We start from the raw sequence: 13,984 nt of genomic DNA on the forward strand, positions 1-13,984 counted from the left end.
CTGATGTTCTGGAAAGACACTTGACTCTGCTGGCCCTTAGTAGTTAGCATAATTTAGATCACAAACTACTCAATTTAGTTTTACTGAGAATGCTAAGCACCAGTGGTACCTGCTGAAACATGAGTTCAATGCTTTTTTTTTTTTTAAAGAATACTTACAGCAAGCTCAAGACATTTGCTCCCATTTGCTAGCTGATGTCAGGTGACCAAAGTGGGGGGGAGGAGTCAGCCATTTTAGCAGATTGACCATTACAAATATTAACATAATTACCCTTTCCAACCTGGTCTTCTGGCATCATAGATGAATATCTGACTAGGTGTAAAAAAATTTGATATTAAATTGCATACAATTTTTCAAGATTATGAGCCCATAGAAAACCTGCCAATTGTTTTGGATTAAAAAAAAATTACCAAAAATTAGGTAAACAAATTAAATCACTGCAGACCTCATCATTAACTGCATATTTTATTGATAGTATAAGGTACAACCCAGAATGCAGGTGACAAACAGTAAGAAAGTGACAAAAGGAAAGTTCTGAACGGAAAAACATACAAAGAGAAATGACCGACAGATTAATTTAAGCCAGCTCCTCCTCTCCCTCCTCCTCAAACTCTCCTTCCTCTTCTGCGGTGGCATCCTGGTATTGCTGGTACTCAGACACCAGGTCGTTCATGTTGCTCTCAGCTTCTGTGAACTCCATCTCATCCATGCCCTCTCCTGTGTACCAGTGCAGGAAAGCCTTGCGCCTGAACATGGCTGTGAACTGCTCAGAAATGCGCTTGAACAGCTCCTGGATGGCTGTGCTGTTGCCGATGAAGGTGGCAGCCATCTTGAGGCCACGGGGTGGAATGTCACAGACGGCAGTCTTGACATTGTTTGGGATCCACTCAACAAAGTAGCTGCTGTTCTTGTTCTGCACGTTCAGCATCTGCTCATCCACCTCCTTCATGGACATTCTGCCACGGAAAACGGCGGCGACAGTGAGGTAACGGCCATGTCGTGGATCGCAGGCAGCCATCATGTTTTTGGCATCAAACATCTGCTGCGTGAGCTCTGGAACAGTGAGGGCGCGGTACTGCTGGCTACCCCTACTGGTGAGCGGGGCAAAGCCGGGCATGAAGAAGTGCAGACGGGGGAATGGCACCATGTTAACGGCCAGTTTGCGTAGGTCAGCATTCAGCTGACCAGGGAACCTCAGGCAGGTTGTGACACCACTCATGGTAGCAGAGACAAGATGGTTGAGGTCACCATATGTGGGTGTTGTGAGTTTGAGCGTGCGGAAGCAGATATCATACAGTGCTTCATTGTCGATGCAGTACGTTTCATCTGTGTTTTCTACCAATTGATGGACTGACAGTGTGGCGTTGTAGGGTTCCACCACTGTGTCTGAGACTTTGGGGGATGGCACAACACTGAAGGTGTTCATGATGCGGTCAGGGTACTCCTCACGGATCTTGCTGATGAGGAGGGTGCCCATGCCAGACCCGGTGCCACCACCCAGCGAGTGGGTGAGCTGGAAGCCCTGCAGGCAGTCACAGCTTTCAGCCTCCTTGCGAACTACATCAAGAACAGAGTCCACCAGCTCTGCTCCCTCTGTATAGTGGCCCTTGGCCCAGTTGTTACCAGCACCACTCTGACCTGCAGAAAAAAAGCACTTGTTATATGCAAAGTTACAGCCATGAATCAAGAGGCAACTACATGCAAACCAAACCAGCACCTTGACAGTCAAATGAGTAAATTTGACTGCAAGGCTTCAGACAGATGGACTGAACCATATTTAGAGTTGACTACTTTGCATCACTGCAGTGGGCAAAAAGTGTACTGTAAACCGGGTGGAATGGGGAAAATTAAAAAAAAAAAAAAAAAAAGAGAAAGTTACCAAACACAAAGTTGTCAGGCCTGAAGATTTGCCCAAAAGGTCCAGACCTCACGGAGTCCATGGTTCCTGGCTCCAAATCCACCAGCACAGCACGTGGAACATACTTTCCACCTGAAATACATTTAAGATTTTTAAAAACACAAAAGTACAAAACAATGGGCACATAAAACACAAATAAATCGACATCACCTTCTCACTCAGACCTGTTTTTGCCTCACCTGTGGCCTCATTGTAGTACACGTTAATTCTGTCCAGCTGAAGATCACTGTCGCCATGGTAACTGCCCGTTGGGTCAATACCATGCTCGTCACTGATCACTTCCCAGAACTGATTGGGAACAAAAGAGAATGGCAGTCACAACAAGTATTTTGTTTTGTTAAGATCACTAAGAGAACACAAGTGGAAGCATATCTAAAACCTCAGTTTCATCAAACGAGATTCCTCAAATCAGGCCACCACTTGTAACGGTATGACACCGGAGGCAAAATGGAGTTTGCCAAGTCATGGGGCCATTTTATACGACCGGCGCTGACCGGCTTTGGCAAAGCCCTGTCAATGACGTAACTAAAAAAAAAAAAAAAAAAAAAAAAAAAAAAAAAAGGTATATCTTAGCAGACAGAAACACCGTATTTAAGCCACGAACAGTTCTCCAAGAACGGGAGCTGGGTGTTGGCCTTTTCGGCCGAGCGCCTTTACCATGAGCAGAACCAGATACAGCCGGCCATGTTACGACAGCGCGCGCGCCGGGCCAACACCCTTCAGCAGACTGCATTGTTTCACCATTAGTTCATTCACAGCAATCCGCTTTCCGGACACCGAAAAGGGCTCAAGAAGGCTTTTTCACACGTTCGGGATTTTTTTCGACGTCGACGGTCTAACAGACATGCACGTTTTGAGAAAACTTGGGCTACTTGTTGCATTTTGTAGAATGGCGATAAACCCAGTTTTCAGTTCACAAGGTACAAAAAATTACATTGAAAACGATTATCGTTAAAAAAAGAGTCATCTTTATAAAGGCGTCGCGGTCTAACCAACAGTAACAGCCAAAATAGACCAAGGCCTTCAGAGAGTAGCGAGTCAGCTTTACCAAGCCAACCGCTCTAAATTAAATAAAAGGGAATAAAGGAGCCCTTTATTTCTTACCTTGGCACCAATTTGGTTGCCACACTGTCCTGCCTGCAAATGAACGATCTCCCTCATTCTGCCTGCTGTAGATCAAACAAGATAACCGAAAGAAGAACACCGTCCAGCAAAGTCCAAAGACAATGAGACAGTAATTCGAGAAGTGCTTCTACTTATTCAGTCTGGAGAGATCGCCTAGATACGCTCGACTCCCATTGGTAGCTCCGTGTCTTGCACCCGCCTCCTCTTCAATTTGATTGGTGGCCACTTGAAGGGAGTCGCCTGACAAAATTTACGACTATTGGCTGAAGACGCAGCCGCAGTCATTGATTGGCGGAGGGCGTCACAACAGTTTCAAAATTTTTCTTTTCGTTATCTTTACCAGAGTACGTTTTTTACTCAATACGCTGTAACGGCTCTTTAGACACCAGCCCCCCGAAACTGTAAACAGTGCGTGTTGAAAACTACAGCCACGAAATTGTACAGCCGGTCACAAAATATGCAAATAAAGCTTCTGACAAACTTTGTATTGAGAAAATACATGCAGTCACAACTTTGTTTTGATTAGATGCCATTATTATATGCACAAACTGCCTGCAAACATTTGTCACTTGCCTGTCCTTCTGGCTCACGTTTTGCTTGCAGTCCCACGTTTCATCATATTGAGAGTTGAGCAGAAAATGCCATTAGTACAATCCACAGATTGATACATTATACGAGCAACAGAATAAACAGCCTTTTTGCATTTATAAATGATCTTTAATGTCTTTAAAAGCTGATACTGAATCAACACATATCCTTACAACATAACCTCAAACTGTGTTTTATTTTGAACCACACAATGTCGACCCCCTGCTTTCTAATTCTCACCTTTATAAAAATAATATGAGATGTTCCACTGTCACTGGGGTGTAGTACAAATTGTTTACCAAAATAATCTTTTTGTTTTTCTGTAGCAGAGAGAAATAATTAAAAAGACATGCATGATTGCCATGCAAGAGGATTAAAAAAAATCCACTGAAGTTCAATCTTTATGTTTGGTTAACACAAATATTTCAGGTAAAGTCAACACAATAATCTTCTCCTTGTTTGGGTAACATTGTGTGTGAAGTCAGTTGTCTCTCGGTAAACACATCCTGGGGCGGTGATTTGTCCAAACTCATGAGTCTTCCTCCAGTCCGTGTTTTTCAATGAAACGTCTAGAAGGCACAAAAAAAAAAAAAACAAACACACACACAAAAGGTGAGAAGCTAACAGGAATAACATTACTTCCAGCCTCTCTTCCTACAACTTAAGCAAGTTTATCTTTGTCTGATCGAGCCTTTTCTAATCACCTTGAATATTTGATAAGATCATATACAAGCAATGTGATAGGTGCTGTACAGAAGTCAGTTCTACACTCTTAGAGATGATTCTTCAAGGGTTCTTTAGTGAAGGAAATGGTTCTATATAGAACCACGAAGACTTAGAAACATTTGCATGCCTAAATGGTTCTTTGCATGGTGAAATGGTTCTTCAGATATAAGGAGAATGTGTTGTATACACTTCTGTATAAAAGCACAAAAAAGGGTTAAAAAAAACAAAAAAACAAATGCAAGCATCAAATGGTTCCATATACAACTCATGGTTCTAAACAGAACTATTTCCTTTACTAAACACCCTTGAAAACCCACCTCTTTTGATGTGGATGGATAACCATCTTGATAATTCTGTCCCTCCTCCCCTCTGACGCTTACTTTTCCGGTAAACGTGAATGCTCACAAGTGACCTGCCAACCTGCATAGCTGAGAATGTGCTTATGGTTGCCTCCTGGATCATGACTCCCAGGAAGTTATCAAATCTTATGAAACAGTGGTCTTAAACAAAAAAAAAAAAAAGCACCCATACTAAAACCTTTTACAGGGGCATTCCTGCATTCAACTCAAGTTGAAAGATTTATTTATTTTTTTTATACATTAATTTGCTAATGTTAACACCATCATTTGAAGAAAATTGTTATTAAGTAGTGTACTAGTGTCTTTTTTCCAGTTAGTTTGCTTTTCTGGATTGTTGTTGGTTGGCTGAAAAAAATGGTCTAAGCATCTGATCTTTCAACGGTTAACAGCTTGAATGCTGTAACCAGACTTGTAGGCCGAACTCATTTATTCACCCCGTTTAATTTTGTTGCATTGTGTAAATAAACACTAAGAGCTCCAACAGCTCTATGCCAAGTTACAAATTCGTTATCGCTTAGTAATGTTTCCCCTGTTCAACTGGTGCAAAAGCGTTCCATAAACATTAGTACAACCCAGATAATAAATTATTTTACAACGTTAAGTGTCCGATAAGGACAGTAAACAACATCAGCTACCGAACTAAAAATCTGCAGTCAATCTCTTGTGTTTCCTAGGTCTGGCAGAGAACACCAGGATGCTATAAAAGAGTAGAGCTTTGCTTTTATGACACTACTTGTTGTCATTGCTATCAGATGTTCAGGGCTCACCTTCTTGCATACTCATACAAGGCCGCTTTTCTTTCCTGTAGAGACATGTGTCTGTCTGCTGGCAATCTTCCAAAAGATTTGGCAGCTGGCTGTAGATCGAATAAGCAAAAGAAATGAACTAAACTGCCTGCCAAACATGGGCAAACGTTCACAACAAGCATAAATATTGGTTCAGCAGACATTTAGGTCTCAGTTCATACATTAAAAACACATGAGTACTTTTCTTGTTCATTAATCAAAATGACTATATACACACTACATACATTGTATATGAATCATTGCATTGGTTCAAAGGGCTGAAATCCTTTGGCTTTGAATGACAATTTAAAAAATAATAAAAAGTATCGCATAAATAATGCTTTGCATATATTTAGATAATTACTACCTAAATTAATGCTTTGAGTTTAAAAGATCGTAACATAATCCTTGTAAATAATGGTCTAATTACTTTCTATTTCTTTTTTTTTTTTTTTACTTTTGGACTGCATTTTGAACTAATTCCACAGAATAGTCCATGCAATATGAACAATGCATTGACAATATACAACATTTCATATTTAATTTCCTAAATGTAATCAATACATCTGTAACTTTAAGCTAATGTAAATACCTTGGAATCTGAGTAAGACTAAGCAATATGTATAGTACTAACTGATGATGAATACATTTTCTGACTAATATTTATTTAGAGTAATGTGTGGATGTAGGTTGAAAGGTTAGTCCCACCTTTATGGTGGGAGAGGAGGCAGCAACAGAAGGGGTTGTGGAGATTTGAGGCCTGGCTGGACCTGATGTAGCACCCTCTGCAGGATCTGTGTGATACTGGTCAGAGCTCTCCAGCAGGTTGGTAATAGTTGCATCCACACAATTTGTTTGCACTACAAGGGCATAAATGATCATCATGCAACAGTGCAGGAAAATGTGAAATTAATATGAACTTTGTGATTTCACTAAACATGTAAAGCAAAACTAACCATAAGCAACTATAAACAGAAATAATTTATGAAGAGAATTGGTAAACAGAAGTCACAGAACTGTCATGATGTGTTTAGACGAGAGCCATTTTGTTTGTTTAGTGCAAGGAAAGTGTTGTAAGAGAAGCCAAAAGATGACTTACGCAGGTCTCTGGTGATGACACTAAGGGGAATATCAGGTAGCACTTCCTTCACCTGCTGTGCCATACGCACCACTCCAGGGTTCTCTGCCCCTGGGCCTGAACCTAGGAAACCCTGTGCCATGGTGCGAGGTCTAGCACCCAAATCTATTCAGGCAAATAAAAAAGCCCTTATCATTAATGCTTTTCACTGCAGAATTAGTATATGTGAAGGAGGACTCTTATTGACTCCTATAGTTAACTTATTGTTATAGCTAACAAGTAAATGGATCATCTTCATTCAACATATCTGTAGCCTTTAAAGAACAGCACAGGTCAGCATTGAGTTTCCCCACTATCGAAAGTCCACTTACTCAATTGTGTGGTATGTGGAACTGTATGCCTTTTCCTTTTGATGTGCTCTGCTTTGTCTGCCTTAGTGATCTGTGTTGAGACCACACCAAGCTCAGTAGCTAGAAGCTGAATACAGATAAAACAAGATCAAACACAGAGATACTCCCATTTGTGTCAATCTTCAATTGATGTACTGCACCTGTTTGTACAGGACAAAGTGCACACTATACCAACAACTTCATACAGACTAACAATGATTTTTGAAGAAAAATAGAAGAGTTTTGATGAGATCAGAGGTTGAGGCTACTTTTAGAGAGTATTCTCTCAGTTCACAGTATCAGACAAGATCACTTCTGTCCCAGTTACACACTGACCCACACGACTGTGGTCTAATTAGTTTGGAATGATCTCAGTGCCCATATTCTTTGGATGTCTTGCTCTGGAAACTTTTTGGGGTCAGTTGATTTACAATAGTGCTCTTCTTCATTTATATTAAGTGCAATGATATTGAGCACAAGAAAAGCTGTTACACATGATTTTGGGGAGCTGTGGAAGCAGCTGTACATTTGGTTTTGAGAGGATTTTTTAAAATCAAAACTCAGACCTTAAATGCCCCTCAAAAATATTCAGTCAGATGTTCAACTTCAAAACACAACAAGCTTGCATTAGCATTACATGCTAGCTGAGGTGACTTAACTAGAATTAGACAACCTTTCCAGGCGTCTTACCAAAGATGAGTCTTTAATGTGAGCTTTACAGTTTATACATCCACACATGATCTTTTCAGTCATGAACAATAAACATTTGCACTTATTAATTAAACGTTGAATAGTATTGCTTGATTTGAAGTTAATATAATGAAAAACATTAGTAACAGCAATAACTTTATTAAAATAAAGTGGACAAAAACATGATTTTATTAAAATATAATATTTAAGTGTTATTTTTTGGTTAATAACAATTTTTGAAATTTAACTTTATTTCTGCTGTGTATAGTTTTATGCATCATCATCTTTTGGAGCAGGGGTCCACACCTCTGGTCCTGGAAGGCTGGCGTCCAACACAGTTGGGCAATTCCCCTACTTAAATGCACCAAAAAAAACTGGCAATTAACATAAGTCAGGATTGTTTAAGCAGAAAAATCACTAAATTGTGTTGCACGCTGACTCCGCAGGACCAAAGACATGCATATCTGCTGTAGAAGCTAAAGTCACGCACAGATATGGTTTAGCTTTGCAGCAAATGGACATTGTTTTTAAGGAGAGCATCTCCGCCCATGTTTTCGGTATTATTTCTCTTGAGTTGCTTTGTAGAACTACACATTTACTCTTATTTATCTACTACATTTTAAATGAATAAGCATATCAAAGTGAACATCATACCTCTTGGACTCTGTTGGCAAATTCTTGATGTGATTCTCCATCTTGCCTATGTACTGGAAGATGCCATCTGATGGTATGTAAAGAAGGTCAGAGGGATGGGGGGGCGGGGCTCAATTTAAATTTTATATATTATATCAAGGAATTTAAGATTTTTACTCAAAACCTTACAATGGAACTGAAATCAAGGTTCTCAACGTAATTACTAAAACATGAATGAGGTTTTATTTGCTTAGATTAAAGAAAGATGGCATTAAGCACACAAAGGTATGCACTAATAAATTATATAATGTAACAAAATTAAACAGAGAAATTTTCTTACAAAATAGAAGAAATTCAAAAACAGTAAACAGGAGTGTAAACAAAGCAGTCAGTTTGAAAAGCAGCACTGAAGTACTACCAGTAATAGAAATAGTAAGTAATATGTAGTACCTTACTTGATACACTGTGAACGGGACAAAAAACGTCCACAGCAATTCTGTTAGCCATGAAGACTCTGGTACATTCTAAAGGAAAGAAAATAGAAACAGGCATCAAGGGATGTTGTTTTATTAGTGTCAGACAGCTGGAGGTCTCTGCCCTTCCCCTGACCACTGTCGCTGTGCAACTGATCAATGCGCCGCTCCAGTGAAGCTATACCAAGCTGAATCATAGTGTATATTCCGCCTGCCAATTGCCCTAATGATGCCTGGTTTCAGAAATATCAGTGATCACTAAATGGCATCTTGGGGTATAAAAATGTCCCAAAGTGAAAATTTGTCACTGTGGAAAAACCAAAGGGCAAAGGATTCACTATCTGATCTGATGACCTTCACCAACTCTCACACTACACTGTGTGACACTTATTATCAACTGTCTCTGTAGGCTTCTATAAATATCCCCCTAATGAGGCAGGTGCTTAGAGAAAGGGCCCTCTGTGTGAACGCTGTGGGGAGCAATAGGATTGAAAGGGTTCGTTTCTGGGAGGCCTATGAGCTAATGCAAGGCCTGCATCTTGTAGCACAAAGACCACTGTAAGATAGGAAGGCCAGATGCACTTTGACAATTTCACTATGAAGGAAAGAAGAAAATCATGCTGACATGATTTTCCTTTTCCTACAAGTTTATTTCATTAACGAGGCATGTTTAAAGTTTTAAACCTGTAGTTTTCACAACAGTTAATAGGCTAATACTTTTGGAATACAAAAAAAAAAAAAAAAAAAAAAAAAAGATCAAACCCACAAGCCACTAATAATATTGACAATTACCACAGATATGAGAGGCCTCTTCACTGTCATGGCCACAGGCTGAACAGAGTCCGCCACAGAGAAAGGCCAGGAGCTGAGGGAGGGAGAGAGGGAGAGGGAGAGGGAGAGGGAGAGGGAGAGAGAAAATATAATATGCAGAACTGCAGTGTTCGAAAACTTAAACTCTTTGTGACATTATATTAAATGTACATATTTTACAAACTTCTAATCCCATTTTTCAGGCATTGGTTTGCCTAAATAATCAGATATTCAATGGCTCTAACCCGATCTGTGTCATGTTACAGTACCAAGAAATAGCACTCTGAGAAAGAGGAGGGACCAAGACATGCTCAATGGCTTTGACTGCAATGAGCAAACTTGCATTACTGTCCAGTCACAGCTTCACACTGTGTGATTAATTGGTGGTCAGGCGGATGTGAGCTGCTTTAGAGCAGCTTAGCCAGGGCCTGGCAGTTGTCCTAGGACAGCTCGGCACCTAATCACCTAAGCTCTTACACGACAGACCTTACCTAACTATGGTCAAACTGAGCAGTCATACTGAGCTTTTACTTACTCAAGCTCAGAACACAGAGACAACCTTAATGCAGGAAAAAAAAAAAAAGTCAAAACTTGGCCATTACAAGTTCTTTGATAAAAACTAAATTTTCTTAGCACATCGGTATTGAGAAGCCTGAACAACTTCATATACAGTATCTTAAAGACTTAGAGTCTATAAACAACAAAGTTTATAGTAACTGCATAATCTGCTTTTGATTTTTCCTTCTGTTCTATCAATCTATTTTTGCAATAACTTATTTTTACACTATATAAGATTTGGTGATTTGAGACATCTCTGGTGGAATAGTATAATTGCATGCAACATAAGGAAGTGTATTTTGTAACTGTTGCGCTTCGAACTCCTTCCCAGAATAGATGAATTTGATCTTTCGAGCCACACCTTTTTTTTTGGCTTTTCATGCTACATTAAGACATTAAAGCTCCTCTTAAGTCTGACTTGGCACCTTTGACTTTTCAATGACTGTTTCAGGCTTTACCTAGCGATTCACAGCAGCACACAATATTTTCATTTTTTTTCCTGACTCAATAACACTAATTTTTTAATTAAAAAAAAACATACACAGTGCAGCTTTAATACCAATTTCTAATATAATTTCTTATGAAAAACAGATGCAGTGATCATCATCAACGTCACTCACCTAAACTTGAGCAGGCCTGCACGGCCGTTAGTGGTGTCCTCCTCTGGGAAGAGCAATAAAGGCAGTGCTCCAGGAGCTGAGCAGTACCCATGCAGTGTCTCTGCTAGCTCAGTTCTGCTACCTGCCATAGTACCCAGCTCCATAAAGCCCCGTGCCCAACATACAAACCCTGAAGGGCCTTCAAGCAATGGCTGGAAAACAAGAATTAGAAGACTTAAGACAGAGTTCTTTTCAGTGAGGCATTATTTGAGACTTTTATCAATCACATAAATGATCCATGAACTTTGATATATGTTGGGAATCGCAAGTTAGAGCATACATTTTGCCCAATGATAATCACTTTATTGTTTTAAACTATTTTTATCTCCTGTTAAAATATTTGGTAATCATTAGCGTAATATTAAAAGGTAATGATAATAGTAATTGCTGTGATTTTAACTAACCTGTTTAGCAAAATTAAATGACAAATTGACATGCAACTATTATATAATTTTGCAGTCTCTTCCATACTAGTCAAGTAAACTCTCTGATGTGCAGAAAAAGACAAAAAAAAAAAAAAAACCGACTCAAAGTCATTGGACACTGGCCTAACATTAAGTCAGCACAGCTGCAAAGTAACTAATGGGCCTCATTGTGAAGACAACAATCAAGTAAATCAATACTGCCTTGACACAAACTCAAAAGACAAAAGAGCATAACAACAAATGAAATGAAAGATTCTATTATGTTAACAAATCATCTATATAAATACACAAGCGCACACGTGTGTATGTTCACACACATGCAGGCACATGCGCACACACACCTACATACATACATACATACATACATACATACATACATACATATATATATATGTATATAGGGTACACTCACAGTGTTGCAGGAGGTAAGGAGGTTAATAATGTTGTGGTCAAACTGAGTGACATGATTGCAGACATACAACTTGACACTTTTGTCTCTTAAGCGAGGGCTGTTCTGTCTTATATGCAGACCTAGTACAGAGCACATGACTCGTACGATGAATCTGAAACAGAAGGAAAAAGACAAGCCATTCAGGCAAGTTAGGATTCAATCCTGTCATGATATTCAAAGTCTGATTAAAGTACAACTGTGGTGCACAATGAAACATAATTCCTGTAAAAGCACATGCTCCTATATATCTTACGTCTTGATGCTAAAAGAAGTAATAGAAATTCCTCATAATTTTTATTTTTTTTTATGTACCACATAGACGTCCCTGTAGACGTATTTTGTGTAATGAAATACTTGCCAAAACTCAGTTCTAAACATGAATAAATAACCATAATGTTGGAAATACAATAAAGCTGAATATACATACAGTTTAAAGGAGAAACTCAAATAAATGAGTGGAGAAACAGGAGTGCAGATATTTCCAGACAGATGCACTGCATGATGGAATTAAGCAGCTAACATCCCACCATAAAAATTATGTACATCATATGCTATGGTCTTCACATAGACACTATGCAAGTGCACTGAAGCTGTTCTGGTGCAACACTTTAGCAAGACAATTTGTGACCTGTCTGCATCTCCTCAACTTGCCTTCTTATAAAACTGTCTGGAAGTGCACAGCTCACTAGAAACACATGGACACCAATAAATATCCGCAGCAACATCAAACAAAGGCCGACTGGGGAATACAGCAGCAGCAGCAGCAGGATCAGGCCGTCACTTGGCAACCTGCAAATACAGAACACTTCAGTCATGAACAAAAATGGAACTGATTTTTATAGTTACAGCTCCTTATGGAGAACATAGCTCACTTGTGACTATAAGAGTTATAATTACAAATGACAGCTGAAAAAAAAAATAATGTGAAACTAAAAGATTCGCTGCATGTCTGTTACTGTCTTTCTGACAGTACTATTGTATAGCCTGTCTTTGGTGTTATGTATCCATAGGACAGTTCTTGCTCTGGCTGAGTTGTCGATCAAGCTGGTTCTTAAATGACACACAACCTGTATACTAAGTATTCTGTCATACAGGCTGCAGTAACAGGACACGTACATGCCTGGCCAAAGTGTACCAGATGAGGCCCCTGCAAATAATCCCATCCCTGAACTGGGTTGATTTCATAAAACGGTACAAACAGAACCTGTACCGAGTAGTTTATTATTAAATCAGGTAGTTATTAAACTACATTATTGTGTTGCTGAAGTCTAACTGAGTACAGACTATGCTGCAATAGGAAACAACTACTTGCATCGCTTATTACTACATTGTTAATACAATTGGCAATACAAGCTTTAACCACATATGACACTAAACCAGACGTCAGTACGGAAAAACACATGGTTAGAGCAGCCAGCTAGCTAGCCATCTTTAATATTAAGTAGGCAAGGAAGAGATCGATATACTTGTGTACTGCAAGGGTTTCAACTTAAGGTTTAAGCATATACAGCACTGCCACATAGTTAGCTAGCTAACTAACATTGCTGGCAAACCTATACAGTTCACTAATCAGGCAACATGTTAAAGACGTTTAAGAATAATAACGCCCTGCTGAATTGGAAAGCATTCTCTTGATATTTCTTAATAGGTAACCTAGCTAACTGACTAGTTAACCTAGCCGGCAAACGTTATTTCCATAAGTTTTGTGAAGAATAGCTACTAGCCAGGGAATCTTTAAACTGGTAAGCTAGTTTCCAAATGAAGGAACCTGTGCTAGGTTCGCTTGCTAGGTAGTTAACTAGCTAACAGTTAGCTAGCTACACTTGTTAATGTGCAAACTGACAGAACCAAAATGACCGCTGTGGTTACCCATGAGGTGTTTTGTTGGCCTTTGATTTAACTAGTATGTAAACAAGACACAGTAACAACGTGCTAAGAGAAGTATGTGCCTAGTCAGCCTGCTGTCGTCGCTCAGTCTCCTCTGATCCACTAGGTTAACTAAGTTACTAACAAGGTTAGCCCACTGACTGACTCAAGCTAACCCAGCTGGTTAACTGATAGCAACATTAGCGCTGATGGTAAAAGTGAATCTTACCGCTGGAAGTCAAACATCTGCTCTATGCCCCGTGTTTCCATTATGCAAGTTTTCTGTACGCTTCTGTCACTAAGGGCTGGTTAGTTTCCTGCATGCTATTCTGCGAGGTGCTAGAACCTATTCGTTAGATTGCTTCGCTAGCTTGTTAGCTTGTATTATTTATCTGCAATACCTCCGTCGCCATATTGCAATCTTGATATTCAGAAAGCTACCGATGTAGGT

At 39.5% G+C, this 13,984-nt stretch overlaps 2 protein-coding genes across 2 annotated transcripts; both read right to left on the reverse strand.

Moving 5' to 3' along the window:
• Positions 1 to 446: 446 nt before the first annotated feature.
• On the reverse strand, positions 447 to 3,181 carry tubb4b (tubulin, beta 4B class IVb). Its single transcript, XM_017689795.2, has 4 exons — positions 3,023 to 3,181; positions 2,098 to 2,206; positions 1,880 to 1,990; positions 447 to 1,638 (listed from the first exon to the last, which is right to left on the reverse strand). The coding sequence occupies exons 1-4, from the start codon at positions 3,077 to 3,079 to the stop codon at positions 578 to 580; spliced, it is 1,338 nt and encodes a 445-aa protein (XP_017545284.1). The 5' UTR covers positions 3,080 to 3,181; the 3' UTR covers positions 447 to 577.
• A 557-nt stretch (positions 3,182 to 3,738) lies between these two features.
• aup1 (AUP1 lipid droplet regulating VLDL assembly factor) lies at positions 3,739 to 13,969 on the reverse strand. Its single transcript, XM_017689800.2, has 12 exons — positions 13,763 to 13,969; positions 12,319 to 12,456; positions 11,629 to 11,779; positions 10,753 to 10,943; positions 9,557 to 9,629; positions 8,742 to 8,815; positions 8,313 to 8,379; positions 6,951 to 7,056; positions 6,601 to 6,744; positions 6,210 to 6,361; positions 5,484 to 5,572; positions 3,739 to 4,200 (listed from the first exon to the last, which is right to left on the reverse strand). The coding sequence occupies exons 1-12, from the start codon at positions 13,801 to 13,803 to the stop codon at positions 4,161 to 4,163; spliced, it is 1,266 nt and encodes a 421-aa protein (XP_017545289.1). The 5' UTR covers positions 13,804 to 13,969; the 3' UTR covers positions 3,739 to 4,160.
• Between the last annotated feature and the right edge of the window lie 15 nt (positions 13,970 to 13,984).

Source organism: Pygocentrus nattereri, chromosome 8 (assembly GCF_015220715.1).
Source record: "Pygocentrus nattereri isolate fPygNat1 chromosome 8, fPygNat1.pri, whole genome shotgun sequence".
In the NCBI taxonomy this organism is placed as follows: Eukaryota; Metazoa; Chordata; class Actinopteri; order Characiformes; family Serrasalmidae; genus Pygocentrus; species Pygocentrus nattereri.

Excerpts from the sequence above, each read along its gene's own strand:
- tubb4b (XM_017689795.2), bottom strand. The coding sequence starts at position 3,079 with ATGAGGGAGATCGTTCATTTGCAGGCAGGACAGTGTGGCAACCAAATT. Across the intron at positions 2,207-3,022 it reads GCAACCAAATTGGTGCCAAG|TTCTGGGAAGTGATCAGTGA; the intron begins GTAAGAAATAAA and ends GTTCCCAATCAG. Across the intron at positions 1,991-2,097 it reads GTACTACAATGAGGCCACAG|GTGGAAAGTATGTTCCACGT; the intron begins GTGAGGCAAAAA and ends AATGTATTTCAG.
- aup1 (XM_017689800.2), bottom strand. The coding sequence starts at position 13,803 with ATGGAAACACGGGGCATAGAGCAGATGTTTGACTTCCAGCG. Across the intron at positions 10,944-11,628 it reads TCCTTACCTCCTGCAACACT|CCATTGCTTGAAGGCCCTTC; the intron begins GTGAGTGTACCC and ends CTTGTTTTCCAG. Across the intron at positions 4,201-5,483 it reads TTGTATGAGTATGCAAGAAG|ACGTTTCATTGAAAAACACG; the intron begins GTGAGCCCTGAA and ends TGTGCCTTCTAG.